Here is a 23,495-nt window from a genome sequence, read left to right as displayed (position 1 = left end):
AGCATAAAAGCATTAGAATAAAAAGATACAAAAGGCTTTTCTAATGTCGACTCTACATATAATTTATGATCGATCACAGATAACAGACAAGACATACATTTAACAGATTCTGGAACCAGCTGGAAACATGGTATAGAATTTGGAATGTTATAATTTAGTCACTACGTAGTTTCTTCTAAATCCACACATTCACCGAGTGGTCCAACCACTCCGAGTCTAGATTCTACCAGGATGGTCCAACCATCCGAAACCTGAGGGATTCACCCTCTATTTTTAAGTGCACTATACCTGAACAATGTGAATTTATGCCTAAACATTTTCTTGATTAAGTTTATACATAAACTGTTTGTCTTCTTTCAGTGGTTTTTTCTTTATCCACAAGAAAACACTCTCATCCTTTTGTTTCTTTCCCTTACTGTGGGATTTCCCCATGATACAATCTCACCGCAAAGCAGAAAACAAGGAAAATCTTTTGGTATTTATAAGATACCACGTCTGGACAGGGTTAAACAGAGAGTTCTTGGTATTTATAAGATACCACGTCTAGACAGGGTTAAACAAAGAGCTCTTGGTATTTATAAGATACCTTTCCTAGACAGTAAAGGCAGGAAAATCACTCTCGCAGCGAAGTTGTTCACTTGCAATCCCAGCACTTGATCACAGAGGGCTTCTCACAAATGCCGGGGGGCGTATTAACAACAACCTTATTAACTGTTCGTTCGCCGTAAAGGACTCCTGAACAGTCATTCACACAGATAGATTCATTCAGACAAGATTTGTGACATGGGTTGGTATAGCTGTCCCTGGACCATAAGAGCTCTTCTCTTTAAGGTCTTGTGATACTCTTTCACAATAATACAAGCCGCAACCAACATCAACAGTATTGTCACAATTACAAACAACAATTCGCTATCACAAAAATAATGACTAACTACCTGTGCACATTTCTTCTGATCAGCCTCAGTACTCCAAGTACTATTCCTTATTATCGAATGCATACGCAGTTATTTATTTCAGTAGTCCCTGACAGACTTTGACCTCTTATAATATTTCCCAGAAATATTTTTCTTACTCACATTTCTGAAGAGAAGACCGTAATAAATCTTCGGGAGGATGCTGCCGGTTTCAGGGACGATGTCGCAAAGTGCCTCTGGTTAACAGCAATCTTAGCTGGAGGACTTATATTACCTCAGATGCAGATTCTTGAGGTTCAGTTCCTCAGGACCGTCGTCCCTGTCTCCGGTCAGGACCTCCTCACACGGGGCACCAAAATGTTGGTTGAAATAATGGTCGAATTCTCCTCAGAAAGAGTTTCCTTTAATTAGATCATGCGCATAATCGAGACAAGGCACACAACACACAAAAGTCGAAGCGTTGTCTAATTACACATTAAGATTACTTGGTTTATATAGCATCTTATCTACTTCTAATAGCATGCTTCTTTCTGATTGGTTACTTTTCAAGCAGGTTACACCTCTTTAAGCTGCATAATTAAGAATGGCCTTGACTTGACCCTTTGCACATATATAGAAGAACATAGAGTAGACATGTCGGCGTGAACTCGTCCATATATCCTAGACTAGACATTCCCTGCTTTCTTTTGTCTTTGACAGCAATAATATTTACGATAACATAAACATTTTTCTAACAGTGACGATGCAAGGATTTGGTGGGACTGAGTTATAGGGATACATATTATTGTCTAGTCTGAAGTTTCAGGAAAGCAATGCTGCTCTGCTTATGGTTGGGTTAGATTCACTATTGCCTAAATGGACACTGAGGGAAGACAACAGATGGAACTGTTCCAATGTGTGGAACTGTTCCAACGTGTGGAACTGTTCCAACGTGTGGAACTGTTCCAACGTGTGGAACTGTTCCAACGTGTGGAACTGTTCCAACGTGTGGAACTGTTCCAACGTGTGGAACTGTTCCAACGTGTGGAACTGTTCCAACGTGTGGAACTGTTCCAACGTGTGGAACTGTTCCAACGTGTGGAACTGTTCCAACGTGTGGAACTGTTCCAACGTGTGGAACTGTTCCAATTTGTGGAACTGTTCCAATGTGTGGAACTGTTCCAATGTGTGGAACTGTTCCAATGTGTGGAACTATATGTCATGGGGTAGCCCCTAGAAAATGCAGGACAGACCTTAAAATGGTTAGCAAGCTGGTGGGAAGATGCAGGTTAGGAACGACAAGACGATGGTGAACCAACGTGACCTCGCCAGAGTTCAGCTCCAGTGGCTTAAGGCGTTTTAACTATGGGCCTTCAGGACTAACTGTAAATGACTGGCAGGTTTCAAAAGAACTTCTTAAAAACGTAATAAATTTGGAAACGTCCCGGAGCCTACTTAACATTTGCTAATGCAGGAACTTGGTCTAAGTCCTCTCTCCAACTCTGCTTCAAGAAGTACCGTGATGTTAGAGACAGAAAGATAGCAGGGAGCCTACTAATTGGGTTGGAACTTAAATGAGATCCTGAGCCCATGCTGTCTGTCTGTACATCATATGGTTACTCACGCCTCATCATGAACAGGATCACCCCCGGTAATGTTGCTGACCTTGATTTACCATATCAGCTGATGTATTGGCTACAGATAAGTATGTATCCGCAGGTTCGAGTTACATCTGATGCCACGCTCTTGAGTCAGCTTCTGAATGTTCTTGTGCGATAGGGAGGACTGCATTGTACATTTTTTGGATGGTGGAAACAAAATGAGTGTGGGAGATGACGTCTGGGGCTGTGACAAGGACAACATCCAGACAACAGAAGATAAGATATAGCCAAACCTTGCCATTTCTGCATTTAATGTTAGAGGGAAAGTCCTTGGGGCAGTACTTGGCATGAAGTGAAGAGCCTGGAAATAGTCCTGGACTGAACTAGTGACTGGGCTACAGGAGAAAGAGGCTTAACTCCCTATTATCTGAGAGTCACTGGGGGACCTGGGGCAACCGGTGTTACTTGCAACAGTAATTTCATTTTAGCTCTACAGCTGAGAGGCTGGAGCTCCCCGCATCTAATGGTTCCAAAATTACCTGGGAAAAAACATTTTCCTCTTATAAAGCAGGGAGAGTTGGTTTAGCAAAATGTTGCAGAAATATCCAAGTACATCCGAATACCCTACTTTATATTATTATTATAAAGGGGCTCATCTACCGACTCAAACACCCTCACCATTCAGCTCACTCAAACGTACATGTTTTACAACTTCTGTTTGCCCCCATATCGATAGTTGGCCCACTCTTGCTTGCTTTAGTGAATAAAACCCCAAAGCATTCTATCCCATCAATCAACACCCCAGCGTGTTTTAGACATTAGACCAGTGGATCCCAGTTCTAGTCCTCAAGATACCCCAAATGTTCAGGCACTATTACTACTGGTGACCCGCTTGTCCAGGCTCTCAGCGGTGTTGTCCCCGTTTAGCAGTTCTGCGCACACCATCTTCCCGACTGGAGGAATGGTGGCGAGGCTGTCCCCGTGGAGAAGAAACTTTTTCTGTGGACCTGTCTGCATTGCTCTGGCCTAGTGCAGTGCTTCCACAAAAAGGGCGGAGCCTGTCCCCATTCCTCCAATCGTGGGAGAGGGAGTGCTCAGAGGGCTGCGGAACTATTCCACCAGACCTGGATAACATCGCAGAGACGTTGACAGCAAGTGGTGAGAGACAATGGGTAAATCCCAACGAATTGCGTGGGAACCGAAAACAAAACGAAAATGTTATCATAATAGGTTGGTCGATGTGCACAGGTCTACAATTAACTGTTTGTGTTCTGCAGGGAGGACTCTATACAGCAGCATGCTTCTATACTAGTCATTTCAACCACGATTAGGCTAGGTTTCCCCTTGGGTTTTTGTCCTGCGTTTTTTTTCTTGATGAAAAACGCCAAGAAAACTGCCACTGCATTTTCCTGCGTTTTGGCGTTTTTTCTGGAGTTTTTTCTGGCGTTTTAGCCTTTCTGTGGAAATTGCTTTTTTTGACCTTAGGCAGTTTTTCCAGCCTTTACAAGTTAGCAGTTTCACCCAGCTAAAAGGGATTAGGATAAATGGCAAGTATCTGCCCCCGATGTCATTTACTTGGTAGACCCCTTTGTCTCTTTTCTGTGGTTTGTAAGGCCTACTTTATTCCGAATGTCTGCTCCTCTAGGAAGATTGGCCCCAAATGATGGTGCAAATTGTTTGCTGTTGCTTTTGGCACGCAGGATCCAGTTGATGCGTCTGGTATGTTTGTTTGTAATGGCATGTTTGTTCCAAATGGTGTAAAATTCAATATGAACCAGTCCAGGACTTTGTTTTGTGTGAAACTGTTTGTTTTCAGCCTATTTCTCGTAGGACACACAGATACTGGGTCCATCCTCTGCATTGTAACTGTGGAAAAAACGCCATAAAAAACGCCAAGGCAATAAACCCACATGGCTTTTTCATGGCGTTTTTTCTCTCCCATAGACTTCTATTGGAGAAAAACGCCAAGATTTCCTTGAAAAAACGCCAGAGTGTGAACATGCTGCGATTTAGAAAAACTGCCACAGAGCCCAAAAAAGCAGAAAAACGCCAAAGAGGACTGAAAAAACGCCAGACAGAAAAACGCCAAGTGGATATGGCATTTTGCGATTTCCTATTGAAAAACAGCTAACATCTGGCTGCTGCGTTTTTCCACTAAAAAAACGCCAGGTGGCGCTATTGGCGTTTTTATGGGCGTTTTTAGCATAAAAAAACCAAGTGGAAACCTAGCCTTAGGGCCATACATGGGAACATCCAGGCTCCAGAACCCTCCCTCTTCAAGGGGAGTGGCTTTGTGAGGGGTATGGCTACATAGGCAGAGCTGGGTGGGTATATGGGCAGAGCTGGGTGGGTATATGGGCAGAGCTCACCCCAAGCAACTTTGTATGGGGGTGTGGGAGGGGAACAGGGCAGGGAGTGGATGTGCCCAAATACCGCCCCTGCAACCTGGACCTTTATACCCGGAGTGCGCCCAGGTATGATCGGATGATCAGGTGGATATTCTGTCTTCTCTTTCCCCAAACCTCAAGAAGGCTGTCTGAACCAATCAACAACAATCAGTAACTGAGCATTAAGTGAGAGAGAACGTAACGGGGAGAAATAATCACGCACATCGTGTGAAACACAAGTTTATTATTGATGGATTTATAACCATAGCACCTTTAGCCTGTAAACACGATTCCATTGGGTTTTAAGAGTACGTCATTCTAGAATTGTGACAGATCCACTTTAATTATTAGATAATAAAGTGTTCTCATCAGCCAAAGGCTACTGGTATTCTAATAACCACACCGCCCTTCATCCATTAACCAGACTAATGATTAGGAGCATTTAAAAGGCCTGTAGGCAAAGTCAGTGAATGCCAAGTTTGAATGAAATGTCTCCACCCCACCATTTTGTCCAAGATCTCAATCCCAAAGCTTATTGTCTTATCCCGACAAGAAAGCAGTAACCCTCTTTTCTTTAACCTTCCAGAGAAGCCCGTCTTGTGATCTCCAACCTGCCCCCGCCTTACTACCATTAACACTATTGTCAGCCCCAAACTTTAAGCTTTTCTTTCTGTTTTAAGTACAGTAACTGCAGTTCGGAATGGCTGAAAAGCGCAGCAGGTGCTTATGGGAAACGTAGTCTGAGGACCTCATCACACATCGTCTGCATCCCCAAAAAAGACTATATCTCCCGGCATGCTCCGATTTGATCGACTTCCTCAGGGATCCGACCTAGTGAGTTATTACCCTTCTATCCCTCGGAGACAGCTCGTATCCCGATACGTAGTAATGGGTGCTCATGCAGCTTGACTGTACAACACAGCATTGGCCATATACTGGCAGAAATAGTGAAAATATACACTTAGTAGAAGACGAAGGCTGGATTCCTATAAGCCCCTGCTGAGGCTGTCGGGAATTGTAGTCCAATAGCTGCTATCCCTTTCCTCGGGACTGCTTCGCTGGTAAGGAAGACATGACTACATCCCCCAGATTGCATCGCGCGCTCTCATCCGCCGGGGGGAGACTGGGGCGTAGTAGTGCTAGATGCTGAAGAAGAAGGCGATTAAGATGGCGGCCGGTGCCGCGCAGGGGCTCTCTCCCCGCTGCCGACTCTAGGGAAGAGCTCGCCCAGCACACTCGCCCTCTTGAAGACGTGGATGCCCAGTTAGCCATTACAGCTTTTCCTGCCTTAGTTGCCCCACCCGCTTCACTACTCAGCCCGGGTCTACCTATTCCGGCCCTCGCTCCTCGCAGCAGCCCAGTACAATGGGGGTGCAAGGTTTCCAGGAGTTCCTGGAGAAGCGCTGCCCCGGGGCCGTGGTGCCCGTCGACCTCTTGAAGTTGGCCAGGACAGTGGCCCGACAGCAGCACCGGGCAGGCCTGTCACCTGGGGGTTACCCTCCGGCTCCTCCACCGCCACCTCCTCCTCCACAACCACAGCACCCTTCGGCTGCTGGTCCCCCGCCCTGCCGGGTACTGGTGGACGCGGACTCGGCCCTGCAGCGGCTCTATGGGGGTTACCAGACGGACTGGGTGTGCGGCGGCCAGTGGAATGCCATGCTGGGCTACCTAGCGGCGCTGTCTCAGGCCTGCCTCTACCAGGGGGGGCTGGAGCTGGTGGCCATGTTCAACGGGACTCTGGCCAAGGAGAGGCTTCCCGAGTGGGCCCGGCGGGCTCAGGGCGAGAGGCAGACGGCCCAACTCATTGTCAGCCACGTCGGGAACAAGGGCACCCCGCCCCCCCGGGCCTGGTTCCTGCCTCCGGCCTGCCTGGCGCACTGCATTCGCTTGGCAATGATCCGGTTCCGTGTGAAGGTAACCAGGATTCTGAAATGTGGCCCCACTATCACACCCTTAGCCGTGACAGCTTTCTCTCCCTGCCGAGGGGGCAGCGCCGTCACCCGTCATTAAATATATACGGGGGTTGGGGGGGTTAGTCTGATCCCATTTGGAGTCCTGCCACACCCCCTTTTTATGGCACATGTTTGCCCCCCCCCCGTATATTCTGACAGTTTGTGATGACCCCATGCAGGGCAGTCCCTGGGGGCCAAAGCGGGCCATCTTTGCAGTCTAGAATCCCTTCTAGTCCTTTTATTCTAGGCTGTGGAGTCAGGATAAAGAAAGCCTTTCTTTGTGATGAGGCCCCAGGCTGGGAAAAGGCCGATCCCTTGAGTATAATTCCTAGAAGGCTTCAGAAAGGGCCGATGGCCGTTCTATATTATACCTTAGATAAATATATATATATATATATATATATATATGTCTTAAAACTGAAGGATGAGAACAATGGAGCGTGGGTAGTGTATACGCTGAATATACAGTCACCGATTCAACTTATATCCCTATAATAATTCATTTATTGGGTGAAACGTGGTGACTGGTTATTGACTGTGTGGTAATTACCGCTAATCTCCATCTCTCCTTCACGGAGCTGCATCCTATCCCGGGGCAGTAATGATTGACGGCATTAATTCAAACAGGTTATGCATGGAACCTAAACCGCCAGCGTCATTCTCCATTACTACGTTTTGTTTTTTTTGGGCTTGACATGCATCCGTTGCTGTAGCAACAGCATTCTACATGTGTGATACCGCATGCTTAGGCAGTAGCGTAGCTTAATGCCGCCTGTAAACCGTCCGTAGTGATGGAGCTTATAGAAGTATTTATGGTTTCTTTGGCAGAGGAAAACTTGCGGCATTGTTGCCCGGCAACCATATGGCTACTAATTATACACAGAATAATTCTGATTCTAGGTTCCTAGACAGTCAGATCCAGCCTCCTTTTCTCGCTTATTTTCGTCCGCACCGGTTAGGATCAATAATAATAAAACAATGAGCGCGTTCTTTGGAGGTATCGATGTGTCTTAAGTGCTTGCGCTCGTATAATATGTACAGATGACGTGCGGGCGGAACCATTTTTATATTGGTTTGGCTGAGCGGGGTCCCGTAGTATCAGGATCTTATTATTTTAGGAGAATTAAACAGACTCGGTCGAATTCCACTAGATTTTAGCTACCGGTACAAAGCGAGCCTACATTGTGCGGCACGGATCAAAAATAATCCAGCGGCACATGTTACAAACCCGTCCAGATTCTAGCGCGCTAATTGGGTTTGTGCAAAGCAGGCTTAAGGACTTGGGCTCGATAGATAGATGACTGTATTCTTGGGCCTTGATGTCGTTATCGGTTATTAATGCTTCTCGCTTGTCCTGAGGTTGCTTCTCGGTTCGATTTTGAAGCTGCCGTCACCTGCAAAGGTCACTGAGTCCTAGTAGGAACCGGGATCATGAAGCCGGGCCGCAAAGTAGTTGTTTACTTTAGAAACAGAATAAGTATTGAAGTTGAATAAACATAAGCAACAATATAAATAAAAGGAACCCTTAGATATAATGTGGCTTTAGTAGGCTTTTCCTCCATTAAATGGATTCAACAGAAGCCCTTTAGGTTAACATGGAGGCCGCGTAGGAGTAATGGTGGGTTCCTAGTTCCGAGGAGAACCCGCGTGTGAAATTCGAGTCGTTGGTAACGGGGCGATAATCTAGAGGATAATTCTTTCTCTTCTCTTCTGCATTTATTAAAATATTTTCACAAGGTATGAGCTTCCTTTTTTTTTCTGTCTTCCAAACTACTTCATAAGCCTGTTCTGATTTCTTCTCGGGTTCTTTTGGTTCCTTATACACGTTCGTTATCCAGAGAAGCCAAGTTCATCACCACCGCGCTGATTAGCTGCAGCGCTCGGGCATTGCGTTGGCGTCAATCATGCAATTATTATAATAAGTAAGGGATCCTAGAGGAAAAACAATTCCATGTACAATTTTCCTAGAATACAAAACCCTACAGATCCTATTCCAGAACGTTAAGCGCACTGTGGACTAAGTTTCTCGGTACTTGGGATGTTTCCAGAGGTTTCCCTAAAATCGGTTGTTTGCGTATTTTGATCGTATTGGGTTTATTAGTAGCGGTGCAGGGATCCCGTACTCTCGTGTGCGTTATCGTAATTACATTTATTTCAGAGGAAGCTTTTACCAAGTACAGCTATAATAAGGAACGTGAAGGAGAGGATCGAGGCTTATATCGGCTCAACACAGAAAAACATAAGCTTTCCGGACCTCGGGGGTTCTCTGGATGGAATCGCCTTCAGCTTTTCTCTTCTGATCTCTGAAAATATATCCGAGGTCCCAAAAGCTGGCGTGACTTTACATCTTTTTCTGTGTTGGTCCAAGAAAAGTTATCTACTTTGTCGAGAGACACAAAATGCTGATCTTTTATTACGGGATGGGTGAAAGCCAGATCCACGATGAACGGGCTGATAGGCAGCACTCCATCGGACGCCCATAAACTGAACCGGCCCATTGCTGTGGCCCTTTGCTTTGCACCAGGGGCCAATCACACGCTTGAAATCCTAAGTTCAATATATATTGCAAAATGAGCCATTTGGCCATCTTGGAAACTAGAGCTACCAAGTAGTTTCAGAAAGAAAATGTTGCATACCCTTGGAGGGGGGTGGATTTCCAGTTGTAGATCCATTGGTAACTATGGATACCCTGAAAACATTAATTGTTGAAAGATTTTTGCCGCGTTTGTCTTTCCGCGAAGTTTAGCGCCTTGCTTTGGAATGGCTCGTTATAAATGTAGCCGTGTATGTGCTGTCTGGGATCTGAGGTCTATGGTCCGCTTTAGCCTGCGTGAATTACAGACTTGGAGACCATCTCCGGCCCCCGGTTGCGGAGAGGGCATCCTTGGGCAAGCAGATTATGTTCTTGCAGAAAGTAATCTGGGACGGTCGTCCAGCTGTAGGCTGATGCCCCATATCTTGGGTTGCTGCTCAATAAGATGCAAACTGAAGTTTAGTTGGTAACAGACTTCCCCACGGATAGCCTTGAGACCGGATATTTATTTATTTACTACAGTCCATAGCTACTTTAATATATAGAGGATCCCTCTAATATGCACAGGCGTATCCATAGGTACGTACGGGCGACAGTCTTCCTTGCCGATTTAATCCTCCTGCGTGGTTAATCCACTTGTGAAGAGATTTCTCGAGTACGTTCTTCCTGATTACCTTTTGTTTCGCGTTGAGAGAAACCTCCGGGCCCCAAAGAATATCTGAAATTATCGGAAAGCACATGTGTCCATCATGCCACCGGTAGCAGCACTTCTGCTCATGGAAGGTGTCGGTGAGTTTTATTCTTTCTGGGGATTATGATGAGGAGCCCCGCTGAGGAGGTCAGGGTTAAGCGCTTGTGGCTTTTGAAACCTCTCACCTTCCGCTCGTGTGATTTGGGTTTTCTCTTTCAGTGATCACACATGCAAATTATTTGGTATGATTGTGAGCTTCGCCAACAAACTGTGTTGACCACGCAGTTTTATTATGTGTTCCCAGTCGGCATTGAAGCGCTAGGTGTCTGAAGAGCGTCCCAACTTTTGGCAATACCTGAATCTTGAGTATTGCGTAGCGAGCCACATCTGGCTCTCTGACCATGGGATTTATGCAAAAATAGTGGCTAATACATTGTAACGCTCACCACCCTACATCAATAAACGAGTGCAAAACCTGCTGCGTTTCAGGTGTTCCAGAGTTTGGAGGATCATCACCTGGAGGTGGTTTCCTTCTTCCGGGAGAGCGGCTTCCACGGTCTCATCGCCCACGACTCGGAGTATGCGCTCTGCAACATTCCTTCTTACTACAGCTCGCACGCGCTCAAACTCAGCTGGAACGGGAAGAACCTCACCACCAACCAGTTCCTCATGCAGGAGGTGGCCAAGCAGCTGGGTCTCAAGATGAGCAACTTTCCCATTTTTGCTGCCCTGTTGGGTAAGGAGATCGAAAGAACGCTTTCGTTTTCTCTGTAGACCTGATTCAAAGCTATATATAAAATTTGTATTTCTTTAATCAAATACCTACCTCCTATTCCTTTTAGGCAATCACATCCTTCCCGACGAGGACCTTGCAGCGTTTCACTGGAGCTTGCTGGGACCAGATCATCCACTGGCGTCTTTAAAGGTGAGAATGGAAAAGCCCTCTGTATACACGAGTACGTTTAAGATACATTATTAAAAATAAACCTGATTTATGGGTATATATATATGGAGGATTGTTTGTGGCTATTATGGCTACTGGAATTAAGTATACAAGTATCATAAGGCTAGAAGGGAGTTCACGGCCCGGCTTCTCGACTCCTGATGTGTCTGTGTGTGTTAATGTATCTGTTATGTGCGTGAAATGCCCCATTTAAATTGTACAGCGCTACATAATTTGTTGGCGCTTAATAAATAAAAAGTAATTATAATGTTCGGATATCGGTGCGATATCCTTTTCTGTAAATGGATTTCTGGATGTTTGTACCTTGACCGCAGAGCGTGGACAGTGTTTTTTTGATACTGTGTTTTGGAACTTTGTGGGTTAATGGTTAACGTGCTCTGGATCCCAATTCTCACCAACCGTCCTGTCTCAGGTTCGCGCTCACCAACTTGTCCTGCCGCCTTGCGACGTGGTGATTAAAGCCGTCTCGGAGTACGTGGGATCCATCAAAGATGCATCAAATCTGGACGCGGTAGGAAAAGAAATCTTCAGACACTCGCAGGTATGTGGTTGGGGTTGTAGGATTGCCGCTAAAAATGTAATAACTTCTTGCAAACCACACTGCTTGTGTGGAGTAGATGATCCCGTTTATTAAATGCGTAGTGTTGGGGCAGACGCGTTTTATCGTAATGTCACCGTTCTGAAGGCGCTTGTTTGCTCTCCAGTCCAGGACAGAAGATAAGATAGAGCGTTTCAAGAAAGCCGTGGAATATTATTCAGTAGCAACCAAGCAGCGTCCGCCGCAGCTCAACGCGTCCCCTTTTGTTGGTGAGTGTCTCAAAATGCGCCGATACAGACATTAAGCAGGACTAGCCCTGTTTCTTTGCTCATCTGGGGGCTTCGCTTTCAGTTGCAGGGTACGGACCCAGTCAGTTCGGAGTACCGCCGCTACATCATGGTCAGATGGGAGGCATGCCGCTCGCTAAACCCGTGGTGAGTCTCTTTGCCTTGCGGATTTACTCCGTAGCTGAAATTTAGCTGACCTTCGTCCATACAGGGTAAGCGGGGTAGATCATTGATAGTCTCTGGAGGCAGAACAAAATAATAACTTTCGTCTCGCCTGTTGACAAAACAGTCCTGATTTGTGTTTCCTGCTTGGAGTCTTTATATGCCCCTGCAGTACGGCTAGAGATGGAAAGATACCCAAAACATCGCTGATTATTATAAACACGACTTTGCTTCTTATCAAGTATTGAAGTCCCCGTACTTTGTGTGAAACACTATAAAGAGCCACTTCCCCTTTTCAGTTTATGGCTTAATTTCTTATTCGGCGGGTTAGTGTTTTCCTCCGCATGGTCTGCTCAATCCTGAACCCTGTCTATAGAAGAATGCAGATCCCAAATACTTTGAAAGTACATGCAGCAGATCTGGGTTCAGGTTATTTGAGCAGCATTTGTAGAAATAGTCATCAGTGAAGCAGACACTGCCTGCTTCACCAAACAGGCCTAAAATGTATTACCTGTTGCGGGTAAAGACAGTGAGAAGGGCCGTCTATAGCGGTAAAACTTTGCCTTATATCTAATTCCAAGGGGGGGGGGTTGGGAATTCCTCTGACACAGGCTGACAAATCCTCGATAGAGCGGTGGTCAGTGAAATCGGCAATAAACAAGCCCTGAAGGACTAACTGTTGCACCATGTGTGTCAGTCTTTTTTTATTGTATGAAGGTGGGATGACTTTGGTTGGATACACGTGTTTATATGTTTTTATTTTTTTAGTTCGGACACCACATGCAAGCCAAGATGCAGTATCCGCACCCCTTTCCTCCAGGACCCAACTCTGGCTTCTTGTTTTCTCCCCACCCCTTGGGCGACTTGCCCCACTTCCACGATGAAAGCATGTTAAAGGGTGGGCCGTTCTCAGGGTGGTCTCTTCCCTATGATTCTTCTGCTTCCAAGTTCCCCAATCATCTGACTATAAAGCCCTCTCCGTCATCCGGTCAGGAATCTTCACCATCTTCTTCATCTGATGAAGATCAGGATGGGGCTACTGCCAAGTAAGAACGTGGATACACGTGTGCCCTTAACGTGTTCCTAAATATTATTTGCTATCTTTTAACCACATGCTTTTCAGAATGGATGAATAATTTGTTTTTAAGGAAGAATACATATGGCACAGTCAAGATTTGTACTCATCAAAGATTAGATTTTTCCGATAAAAGCTCAGTGTTGGGAGAATGAGTTAAAGCCTTTACTTTTATAGCAATATATTTTGGAATATTCAAGAGACATCAGAAGCCTTTTTTAAAGTCTTAACTCCATCCCGATCAGAAAACATAATTTTGCATTGCTTGTCCAAAAGCGGCAGCCTAGTAATGCTACTTTTCGTCCCCCAGCCACGTCACCGAAACCCGTCAACACAAGTCTAGCTGGGAGGAATCGTCTGGGGAGAAACACCCCCAATCCTGGAACCAGCAAGCAGGACCCGGCGACTCGAACCCCACCATGGGGAACACAGAATCGCAGATTCCATCCTTACTGTCCATGGCAACTCGCAATCACATGGATATCACAACGCCACCTTTGCCTCCGGTGGCTCCTGAGGTGCTGCGAGTGGCCGAGCACAGACATCGCCGTGGTCTTATGTACCCGTATATCTATCATGTCCTCACCAAGGTGTGTACTGCGCTTGGCTGTATGGCTACAGAACATACGGGACTAAACTTGGTCTTATAATGCTAAATGGAGTCAAACTATGCGTTTATTGCTCTTTAATCGTGTTTTATGAGTGGAGGTTTTGTAATAAAACATAGCTTTCCAAACTGGTAGTTAAAATATGCAGCTGCTAAAACACCCTATTTAATTTAATATAATATAGTTCTCTACTGCGATATAAATAAAAGCAGAAGGGCTTTACCCTAAAAGAGAACAGTAGATGAATCCCAAACATGTCTACCCAATTTACCGTTTTTGGATGTTTTCGTGCCTTTACAGGGTGAAATCAAACTCCCCGTCTGCATCGAGGACGAGTGCAACACGGACCTCCCCCCGGCGGTGATCCTTTTCCGACCGGCCCGCCAGTACGTCTATGGAGTTCTCTTCAGTCTGGCGGAGACGCAGAGGAGGCTGGAAAGGCTGGCCATGCGCAGACGCCTACCTGTGGATGGTAAGGCTACCGTTTTGTGTCATTGTGCTGTAGATGTGACATAAGAGGATAAAATAAGATAAACGATGATCCGGCCGAACGATGCCAGATGCGTGTATACTGGGTATTTAAAATTATTATGCAAAAATACAACAGGTTTGTGAATGGTTTTGATCCAGAGATAATGTACGAGCATTCTAGGGATTTTATTGGTACGGTGTGTGGTCACAACGGGTGTTTTTATATCCCCAGTTTTTCTGAATAGTCATTGAAAAAGTTAGTGAGCCAGGATTGCTTGACCTGTTCTGTGTCGAGGGGTTTCTAGAAACCAGGCATACATAGCATCGTTTTCATAAGATCATTTTAGGTATTTAGTCGATGAAATCTCCATCCTGTTACGGGGATGATAACCTTTTCTGCTTCCCAACAAATCCTATGTTGTGTTAAGCTGCCTTGCCTAAAACCTAATCTACCTAAGGAAACTTTTATCCGACGCGATTCGGCGAAACGCGTATAACCTGCCTGTAGTCATAGAAAGTAGTAGTCAGGGGCGAGTGCGGTGGGAAGGTGGTAGGTCTTTCTAAGAAATTAAACATCGGTCCTACAACTGCTATAACTATATATATATATATATATATATATATATATATATATATATATATATATATATATATATATATATATATATTGCAGCAAAACCACAGTCTATATGTAACAGATGAAATGATCTATTTATATAGAGCTCTTCTTACAGTTCATTCATTCATTCGATGGCAACATCGACAAACCGATACATTCTCACAATGTAGAGTCGAGTAGGTGACCTAACAGTTCGAGGAGACAAGTAACTCCTACTTCTCGTGTGTACCTATCTTTTAACCCCTCAAAATGCATTGTTTTCAATGGGTTTAGGGACTGCCCATTGTCATTAAGGGGTTAAGCAAACCCAAGAATTTAGGCAAACCCGAGGGACACCTGTTTGTCTTATAACAAGGATTCTTTAGAACGTCTGGCTCTTCTCCGTTTCTACCTGCCAGTGCCCCCAGTGATTATAAAGGAATGGTCGGCCTACAAGGGGAAGTCTCCACAGACTCCGGAGCTGGTGTCCGCCTTGACCTTCAGAGAGTGGACCTGTCCTAACTTGAAGAAGCTATGGCTCGGCAAAGCTGTGGAGGACAAGAACCGCCGGATGAGAGCTTTCCTGGCCTGCATGAAGTCCGATACCCCCAGCATGCTGAACCCGGCCAACGTACCGACGCATCTCCTCCTGATGTGCTGCGTGCTGAGGTGAGGAGCACCGTGCCGCCGACCTTCTCGGTGAGCAAGAACAGGCTTTTTGAGTTTTCAGAATGCTTGAGCTTCACGGTCTTACCTGATTTTTAGGTATATGATGCAGTGGCCCGGAGGACGGATATTACTCAGGCACGAGCTGGACGCGTTCTTGGCGCAAGCCGTCTCCGCGCAGCTCTACGAACCAGATCAGCTACAAGAACTCAAGGTGAGAAGCACGTCGTCAATCATGGGGTAACAGATGACAGGAGCAAAAATAAACACCGTTGAAGATCTGTTTTTGTTGGAGTAATCTAAACAGAATGTATAAGGGGCATCACGGGTATAACGTGCTCTGAGGACAGCTTGGCTTTGTTGTTGATGCGCAGATTGAGAAGCTGGACGCCCGGGGAGTGCAGCTCGCAGCCCTGTTCATGAGCGGGGTGGACACTGCGCTTTTCGCCAACGATGCCTGCGGCCAGCCGGTCCCCTGGGAGCACTGCTGCCCCTGGATCTACTTCGACGGAAAGCTATTCCAGAGCAAGCTGATCAAAGCGGGACGGGAGAAGGTTCCTTTAATTGAGCTATGCGATGGGCAGGTAAGAACAAGGGCGCTTGTCTTGGCCGTGTGTGTTTCTGAGTGTTACTTTGTAGTCATTGTGTAGTCTTGTGTCAAGTGATGGGGCACAATCAGGATTACTGCTGATTCCTCACGCTCTCTAATCATCTGTATCTCTCTCCGCTCTCACCGGGGCTCACGGAGTCAGAGGGTGGTAAACGCAGCAGTTCCAGCAATGGCATACAAGTATAAAACTTCAAAGCTTTAGGGATTTCTTATTTAGTCCTTTAGGCCACACACTGACTTTGTCTTAATCATTCATGCTTTCAAAACAACATAAAACAGTTCAGCGGAAACAAGAAAATGTACATTCGTGGCATTGTTGTGAGCGGTCTTATCTTAAACCTGCATTTAAACTGGTAGCTCTGACAACGTTTATATGAAGGAGAACACGGAGAAGCTCCAAAAATACATTAATAATTTGTCTATTATTAGACCAAGAGGTTTATAAGAGGCGGCTGATGGGAGCCGCAGAGAACGCGCAGAATACTGAGAACGCACATATTCCCCTAAACATATCGGTGAAATAATGGAAAACAATTGGCGAGTCCAAAACACGTTACACGGACCTCAATTAGCGGCTTATGTTTAGGGAGGGCTTCCCCTCTAACTGCACCGTATGTTCTTCGGTTACACAGTTTGGCTTCCCTTTTGTCTCTTCTTCGATCTCCCTTTGCAAGGATAGCCCTAGCGGGACCTTTATTTCTAAACCGTTTCTCTATATTTACCCTGGTGATTTTTATCCACAAATGTTCAGACAAATACGGAGCCCAACCGACTGTCTCGAAGTACATTAATGTCCCAGACTTTGCGCTGTGATTATATTTAGACATGGGAAGGAGCCGACGTAAAATGAGTATCCCTTTATGGTTGCCAGTGAGGAGGGAATCCCTATAGACTATCCTACTCCTCGGCCCTTATCAGAGTGGGCCGGTATTGGATGGGATACTTGAGTTTTCTTTACTTTTATCCCCTTCTTAATAGTTTATCGAGAAGAAATGATTAGAAATGTTGAGTGCGCTGTAACGTGTGATGTGGTCTCTCCCCGATCTGTTACGCAGGCAGAGCAGGCTGCCAAGGTGGAGAAGATGAGGCAGAGTATCCTGGAAGGAATCAATCTGAATCGCCAGCCACCTCCCCCGCTCCTGCCTCCACCACCTTTCATGCCCCCCATGATGCCACCGTTTTACCCCGTCTCCCTGTATCCAAGAGCCATGGGCTCCATGCCCCCTCCACCACCTGGAAGGAACCGAGGCTTTTCAGGTGCGTCAATATAAATACATAAATAATGTACGACCTAGCGTTACATCATTCACCGCCTTTAACACCTCTTTTTGTTTTAATTGGCGATTTTAGGCGTTCATCCCATTCCTCCGCAAGGGGGAAAACTAGAAATCGCCGGGATGGTGGTAGGCCAGTGGGCCGGCAGTAAACCCTCCCGTGGCCGAGGAGCATTTGGCATGCAGGTGGTGTCTGTTGGTGGCCCAGGAAAAGGGTAAGCGTTGCTATTCGAAAGGACTACAAGAGGTCATGGTCTAAAACTAGGGGGGCAGACTCCCCGGTGTAATGTAGGAATGAATTACTAATCTCGGATGGTGGTGGGTAGCAGCCATGTGGATGTAGAGGCTACGAAAGCGAGGGAATTACAGATAAGTCAAGGTCAAGGAAGTAAGGTTTGTGGGTTCTACTGTCGTTAATGCATAGATTGGCCCAATATAATTACCCGCTGTTACCTTCTGTTTAGAACACCCGGGCAGTTATCGTTTGACTATAAGGGGGTGACTGACCGGTCGCTCTGCGTTGCTACCGGTGGACTGGACTACACGGGTAAATGACCAGCAGCCGACAATGATACGCAGATCTGATTCTTGTTTTTGTTCTCTGTCTTAGTCGTGGAAGAGAAGCTCCTAACAAAGTAACTAAAACCAACAAAAAGGTGAACAAGCAGGTGAGTGTCGCGCCGCCCTTCAGTTTGGATACTGTGCGAGTCTTAAAGTTTTTCCCACTAATACTCGTTTTTCATAAGTATCCCTATTAGCCACTTAAAATAAAGACACAACGCAACGTGTATCACAGTACCCTCCAGACATCCCCAGAGTTATATAGACCTTAAACATAAGCATATACAGGCTTACTGTAAAAATAATAGGTTTTTTTTTTTTGCCGCTGCCCCTTTTATGATCCAAAGGGGGCTTGAGAGAGAAGCTGACTGCTCAGATTCTACGTAACCTTCCTGGTTAAGTTTGAAGAAGAAACGTTATTTGCAAACACCTTTTCCCTTGTAGGTAACAGATTTTTTTATTTTTTTTTTACTATCGCTTTCAGGGTTCGACAGACAGTCGCAGCACCTCCCAAGTGAACGGGACCAGCGGCAGCACCGCGCCGGACGAAGAATCCAGCCCTCAAGCCCTCGCATGTGCCTTATCCAGAGAGTGCAGCGACCCCTGCAGCAACGGCAGCCCCCCGCACTTCACCGGTATAACCAGCGAGGGCAGCGACGTTTGCCAGGATGACAAACTGGGGCCCACGGCCCTTCAGAAAGAGGAGTGAGCAGCGCAGGGGCATGCGGGGCCAGCGTTTGCCGAGGAGGAGGAGTGTGATGGAGCGGAACGCTGGAAAGGGAACAGGCAACCCCAGGACTTCTTAGGTAGGCAGCACCCCCCACACCGCCACCACCACCCGCCATGTAAACCTTTCCAGCACCAGATTTCTGCAGTGCCTTGCAGAGCTATGTGGAAACGGACGGGTTAATTTAGGACCATCCAATATCTGACACAAGCTGCTGTTTTTCTGTGTCCAGAGCGAAAAGTTTAGCTTTTAACAGCTGCTAACGTCCCATTTGTTAGGAAAACGTAGGCCATGGTCTTAATGGCCATGATGGGACCAGATACGCCATAGACCGGGTTCTGGCCTGGATACGTTTGGGCATCTCGCCTTCACCGGGGACACATTGCGGAGCGGTGCTCTGTGACATTGTGAAGACGGGGCTGCGATCGTTCTCCGCGGAAGGGAGGAAACACAACTGCTTTCAGTATTAACCGTCCAGGCGTTTTGTCCCCCAAATTCCAGGCGGGATATGTCCGCTATAACTAAAAAGTCCTAAGAACATAGAGGGTCTCTCCCTTACACTCCTCCTCCTCCTCTATCCTCCGACGCGAGGGCAGAAACGCTCCGACCTGCGACCCCGATTCTGTAGATAACGTGGAACTTTTTTCTGAATTTTATTAATATTATTTTTATATGTATATAGATATATATATAAATATATAAATATGGCCTTTGTACAAAGGGGATTTTCAGGAAAGAGACTGTCGCGGGCAGATTTTTCCTGCCTTCGGATGAGGTCGAGCTTTGTGTTGAGTCGTTTCATCGATGATGCAGGTCAGGGATGAAGGCGAAAGGATGAGTTTCACTAAAGAAGCGACCTCCATCTCCTTTACGAAAAGAAAATAGAAACAAAAGGCATGTATTTACCACGATGGGGCGGCATCGCTGAACATCTGCACAGCCTCGACCTCTTGCACCCGGTGATTGCCCCCCCCCCTTCGTGGCAGGTTTCAGCACTGAACCCAACCAGGCTCCATCTATGCCATTGGCACGGGCGCCAGGTGAAACGGGCCGAGACATCAGGACCCGCCAGGTCGGTTTATATCCGTTTCGTGGTGTTTCTCAATGAAACGCTGTGCTTTTTTTTTTTTTATATATGGAAAGTTGGGGGCGTAAGAAGTATGATAAATACGGTGCTATCTGTATATAAAATAGACATGCGTTCCTTGAGAGCGCCCGCGATCTGCAGAACGTAGAGATCTCCTTAAGCCCTTATTTACTAAGCAGGGAAATCGTTCCGGTATCTGCTGGCTGGCGGATCGAACACCTTGGCCGTTTTAGCTCGGATCTCTGCAGTTCGGCGCTGTGCCGTGTCCTTTTGTGTCTGAACGTGGAAAGGAGTTGGAGGTTCCTTACGCCGTAGCGCACCTTTCACCCTTTCACTGCCAGAGATGGTTTTGCCGCATTACTATGCAATCCTTCGCAGAACCTCGTCCGGCAGATGAAGCTAGGCTCGTATTTTCACTTTGACCTGGGGGGGAGGGGCGGGTGGGTGACAACACATTGCTTGGTAGCAAAGGGGTTAATCTCCCGTAATAATGAAGGTGTAATGTGAATGAATGTATGTGTGCATAACGTGTTGATCCGCTGGCGTGTGCCACGGATGTGCACCTGCGGAGTATGTATCCAGAGCGTGTCCGTTTGGACGCGCCTGTGTATATTGTGAATATACATACGTGTGCGCACAGACTTTATGTACAGAGAGAGGCAGAGAGAGATCTATTTATGTAACCTATAAATATATATTTAGGCGAGAGCCACGTCTGCGTCCCGGGCAGAACCGGTATTCCTTGGGAACGCTGCTGGGGGGGAAGCTTTGTGGTTATTCTGAACTCTTTTACTCCGGACGTGTCGCTTCTTGAAGAGCAGGCGAGGGCCGACAGGGCCGACTCTGCTCTCGTGTCCTGCGCTCCAATTGGAACCCTCGCTTGACACCCACCTTGTCCGAAATGAACATTAAAAACACAAGAAAACTGCCTTTTTTGGGGGGGTTAGCATTGTCATTGTTGAGAAAATACGCACCCATTGGCTTTTTTTCTTCTTTTCTAGGTGTTTTCAGCGTGTTGCTCGGTAAAAATGCAGAAAATCACCAGTTTCCGCGCGCGCTCGCTCTCCTAACTGCAGAATTACTCACGATCCTTAAAGACGATAGAAATTAAACTGACCTTAAGTGGCCAATTAAGTAATAAATTATTAGCTGAAGCAGCTACAGGAATAGAATCCCCCGTATATCGAAAGAGTACCCCCAACAAAAAGTTTCATCAAACATCTGACCGATGCCGCGGCTCGTCTGGTGTTTACACTTCGTAAGGAATAGAGCCGAGTCGGTCTAATCTAAATAGATTTATTTTTTAAGAACGTATGCGTTGCGGGATATATATCTCCCCTCAAGTATTTCAGTAGTGTTTATTGACCAATACTATGAAATACGTCGTGGGTCCCCTGCAGTCTACGGATCGATATTCTGCGCTCCATTTGGCGTAACATTTCCCAAAGCTGTCGAGGCACCGAAGGTCATGTGAACAATGAGTTAGAGGTCCGCATCAGATGTTGCATCTTGACGACTCTATTAGAGGGGAAGCCCAGTGTGTTTGCGTTTCAAACCTGCTGTTTTTCATGCGTCGATGCTTTATGGCGCCCACCTCGTAACTTTGCCTTCAGGATCTGAGGTAGCCTCTCATATTTCAACAGGTTAGCTGAACCTCAAGGCTTTACTAGGTTATCATCCTGATACTTGCGTATTCCTAGACCTAAGCGTACATTGAAAGTCATAGCGCCCATCGCCAACCCAAGTCAAGAATGGTCCCAGCAAAGTTCTTGATTGGACCGCTCTGTGATAACCGTTCCCATCCTCTTGAATTTAAAGCTCTTGTCCTTTCTTTAGGATACTTGTGGTTTTGTATATAGTTAGAGACCCCGCTGTTATTGGTGCTGATGGGAATACATTTTTTCCTAATGGCATTAGGCAGCTGCAGGAGGTCTTGTGACAATCTAACAAGGGTCTAACAAGCGTCGATCCTGTGTTTTCGGTGCTTCTTTCTGCAGTCAAAGCCAGCCAGGCGTTTCTGATATGACTTGCGGTTCTTATGTGGTCTCAGAAAACATGTTATTTCCTCGAGTTCAGTTGAGCGATCCTTCTCTTCTGTGAATATGTCCCGCTTTGTCGCTTTTGCGGTGGCATCTGGTGGCCACACAGAAAACCCATTGGTCATTTATGAATGCGACGTGGCCGGAAACGGGTGCTGCGTCCCGCTGACTTGACCTGATAGCCATATGCGATGCAAGCAAATTATCCCTTGGTGGGGGGGGGGTTCTGTTCCAGTATGGATTATAATTTTTTCACTTCTTACCCCTTAAAACCTCTGAGAGCGCGAACTATAACATCCAGCGGTATTACTGGTTTGTGAGAACGGGAAACAAACAATGTTTAGGATAAAGCCGATGCCGCCGGTTATTGCTTCTATCAAACACGCTGTTTATATATATATCTATATATTATTTTTGGGACCGTAATTATTTACCTCCCTTTCAACGCTGACTTAGTATCAGCGCATCATTAGCGGATTTATCCCGATGTGCTCTTGCAGTGTCATGGCTTTTAAAACCGCCTTTTTACATTGCATTTTTTTTTTTCTTTCTTATATATTTTTTTCCAACGCTACCCAAACGAAGGGTGGTCTCAAATAATCCGGCCGTCTAAATCAGTGTTCAGAGATAGTACATGACATTGACGTCCGGTTCAGGCGTCGCCGCGTTTTCCCGATCTGAGCCTAACGGACAGACTTGGGAGCCGAAGCCAAGCCTTTCTCTCCTGATTTTCGGCGTCGTGTAGCGCCCCGCCGCTGGGACCTCTTCTTTAGGCATCGTTATCAGACATCTGGGAGCGCGAAGCCCGGGTACCGCGACAAATACCCCTCTGCTCATTCTACCAGTAACCTCGGCCACGGAATGGACGCGGAGAATTCTTTATTGCTGGCGACAGACTGTGCCCGTTCTTCGAAGCCTCCGCGGCTTTAAGCGCGCAGTAACCTTCTTAACGAGGGGGGAACCCGTCCTGATATTTCACAGGGGAGAACATCATGTGGTTCCCACTCGACATGTCAACCTGTGATACTTTTTTAATATATTTTTCAAGCCGTTACAACTTATTACATTTTTTTTTTTGGTGATTTATACGTTTCTTCTTTTTCTTCGAAATATTTTTACCTGCATTTCACAATAATGACTAATTTTTAATCACACATCCACTTAATTATCCACCATTAATTGCCGTCTTGATTTTAGGATAAATGAAAAAAACAAACACCTTTTTTTTTGTATGTAAAAGTATATATCTTCTTTTATTTTAATGATTTTTTTTTTGCTTTATGGTATTTTAGCTGGTGAGAGGCGATACGTTCACTTCATCCCTCCTCGCCACAGCATGTTAAACTGTTTCACTAACCATATATTTCGGTGTTCAGTAAAGGTTATTGCTGATTCTATTTGTACCACGATAAAAAATAAACTGTTTAAAGCTGCATTTCACATTACCCCAAAAAATCTGATTCCTCTCTGAAAGCAAACATGCCATTTTTTTTTTATTATTATTATTTTCTCTTCTGTCTAGATATAATGCGCAAATAAGTAGAAATAAGTATTTTCTTGGTATTTGGTCCCACCGTATTGGATAAATACAGCATGGTCGTCCGACTGCAGTCCCACTAATACTACTTTTATGATATACGTGACTACCCTAGTAGAGGATACCCTTTAATCGGATGTTATAGCCCACCATAGCAGCAGAAGCTGCTCTTATATGCGATAAATAAAGTCCACCGCGACAGGAGAGTGATATTGGGGGGAAACGCTCTGATAT

At 45.9% G+C, this 23,495-nt stretch overlaps 1 protein-coding gene across 1 annotated transcript; it reads left to right on the top strand.

The window, feature by feature from the left end:
* Positions 1-6,246: 6,246 nt before the first annotated feature.
* FAM120C (family with sequence similarity 120 member C) lies at positions 6,247-18,580 on the top strand. The gene is made up of 16 exons (XM_089496032.1): positions 6,247-6,795; positions 10,547-10,793; positions 10,900-10,982; positions 11,434-11,562; positions 11,726-11,834; positions 11,911-11,993; positions 12,777-13,054; positions 13,394-13,673; positions 13,992-14,163; positions 15,180-15,429; positions 15,526-15,640; positions 15,801-16,010; positions 17,092-17,293; positions 17,387-17,525; positions 17,921-17,978; positions 18,356-18,580. Exons 1-16 carry the CDS (start codon positions 6,247-6,249, stop codon positions 18,578-18,580), a joined length of 3,129 nt encoding a protein of 1,042 aa, XP_089352158.1.
* Positions 18,581-23,495: the final 4,915 nt, after the last annotated feature.

The sequence above is a fragment of the Sceloporus occidentalis genome, unplaced genomic scaffold, assembly GCF_023333645.1.
Source record: "Sceloporus occidentalis isolate IW3139 unplaced genomic scaffold, rSceOcc1.0.p SCAF_87, whole genome shotgun sequence".
Classification (NCBI taxonomy): Eukaryota; Metazoa; Chordata; class Lepidosauria; order Squamata; family Phrynosomatidae; genus Sceloporus; species Sceloporus occidentalis.
Note: the sequence above shows the minus strand (reverse complement) of the source record. Positions and strands in the feature narration are given on the sequence as shown.

Bases quoted from the DNA above. Each gene is read 5' to 3' on its own strand.
- FAM120C (XM_089496032.1), top strand. From the start codon at position 6,247: ATGGGGGTGCAAGGTTTCCAGGAGTTCCTGGAGAAGCGCTGCCCCGGG. The intron at 15,430-15,525 runs GTGAGGAGCACC...CCTGATTTTTAG, and splicing joins CTGATGTGCTGCGTGCTGAG to GTATATGATGCAGTGGCCCG. The intron at 17,526-17,920 runs GTAAGCGTTGCT...TCTCTGTCTTAG, and splicing joins GTTGGTGGCCCAGGAAAAGG to TCGTGGAAGAGAAGCTCCTA.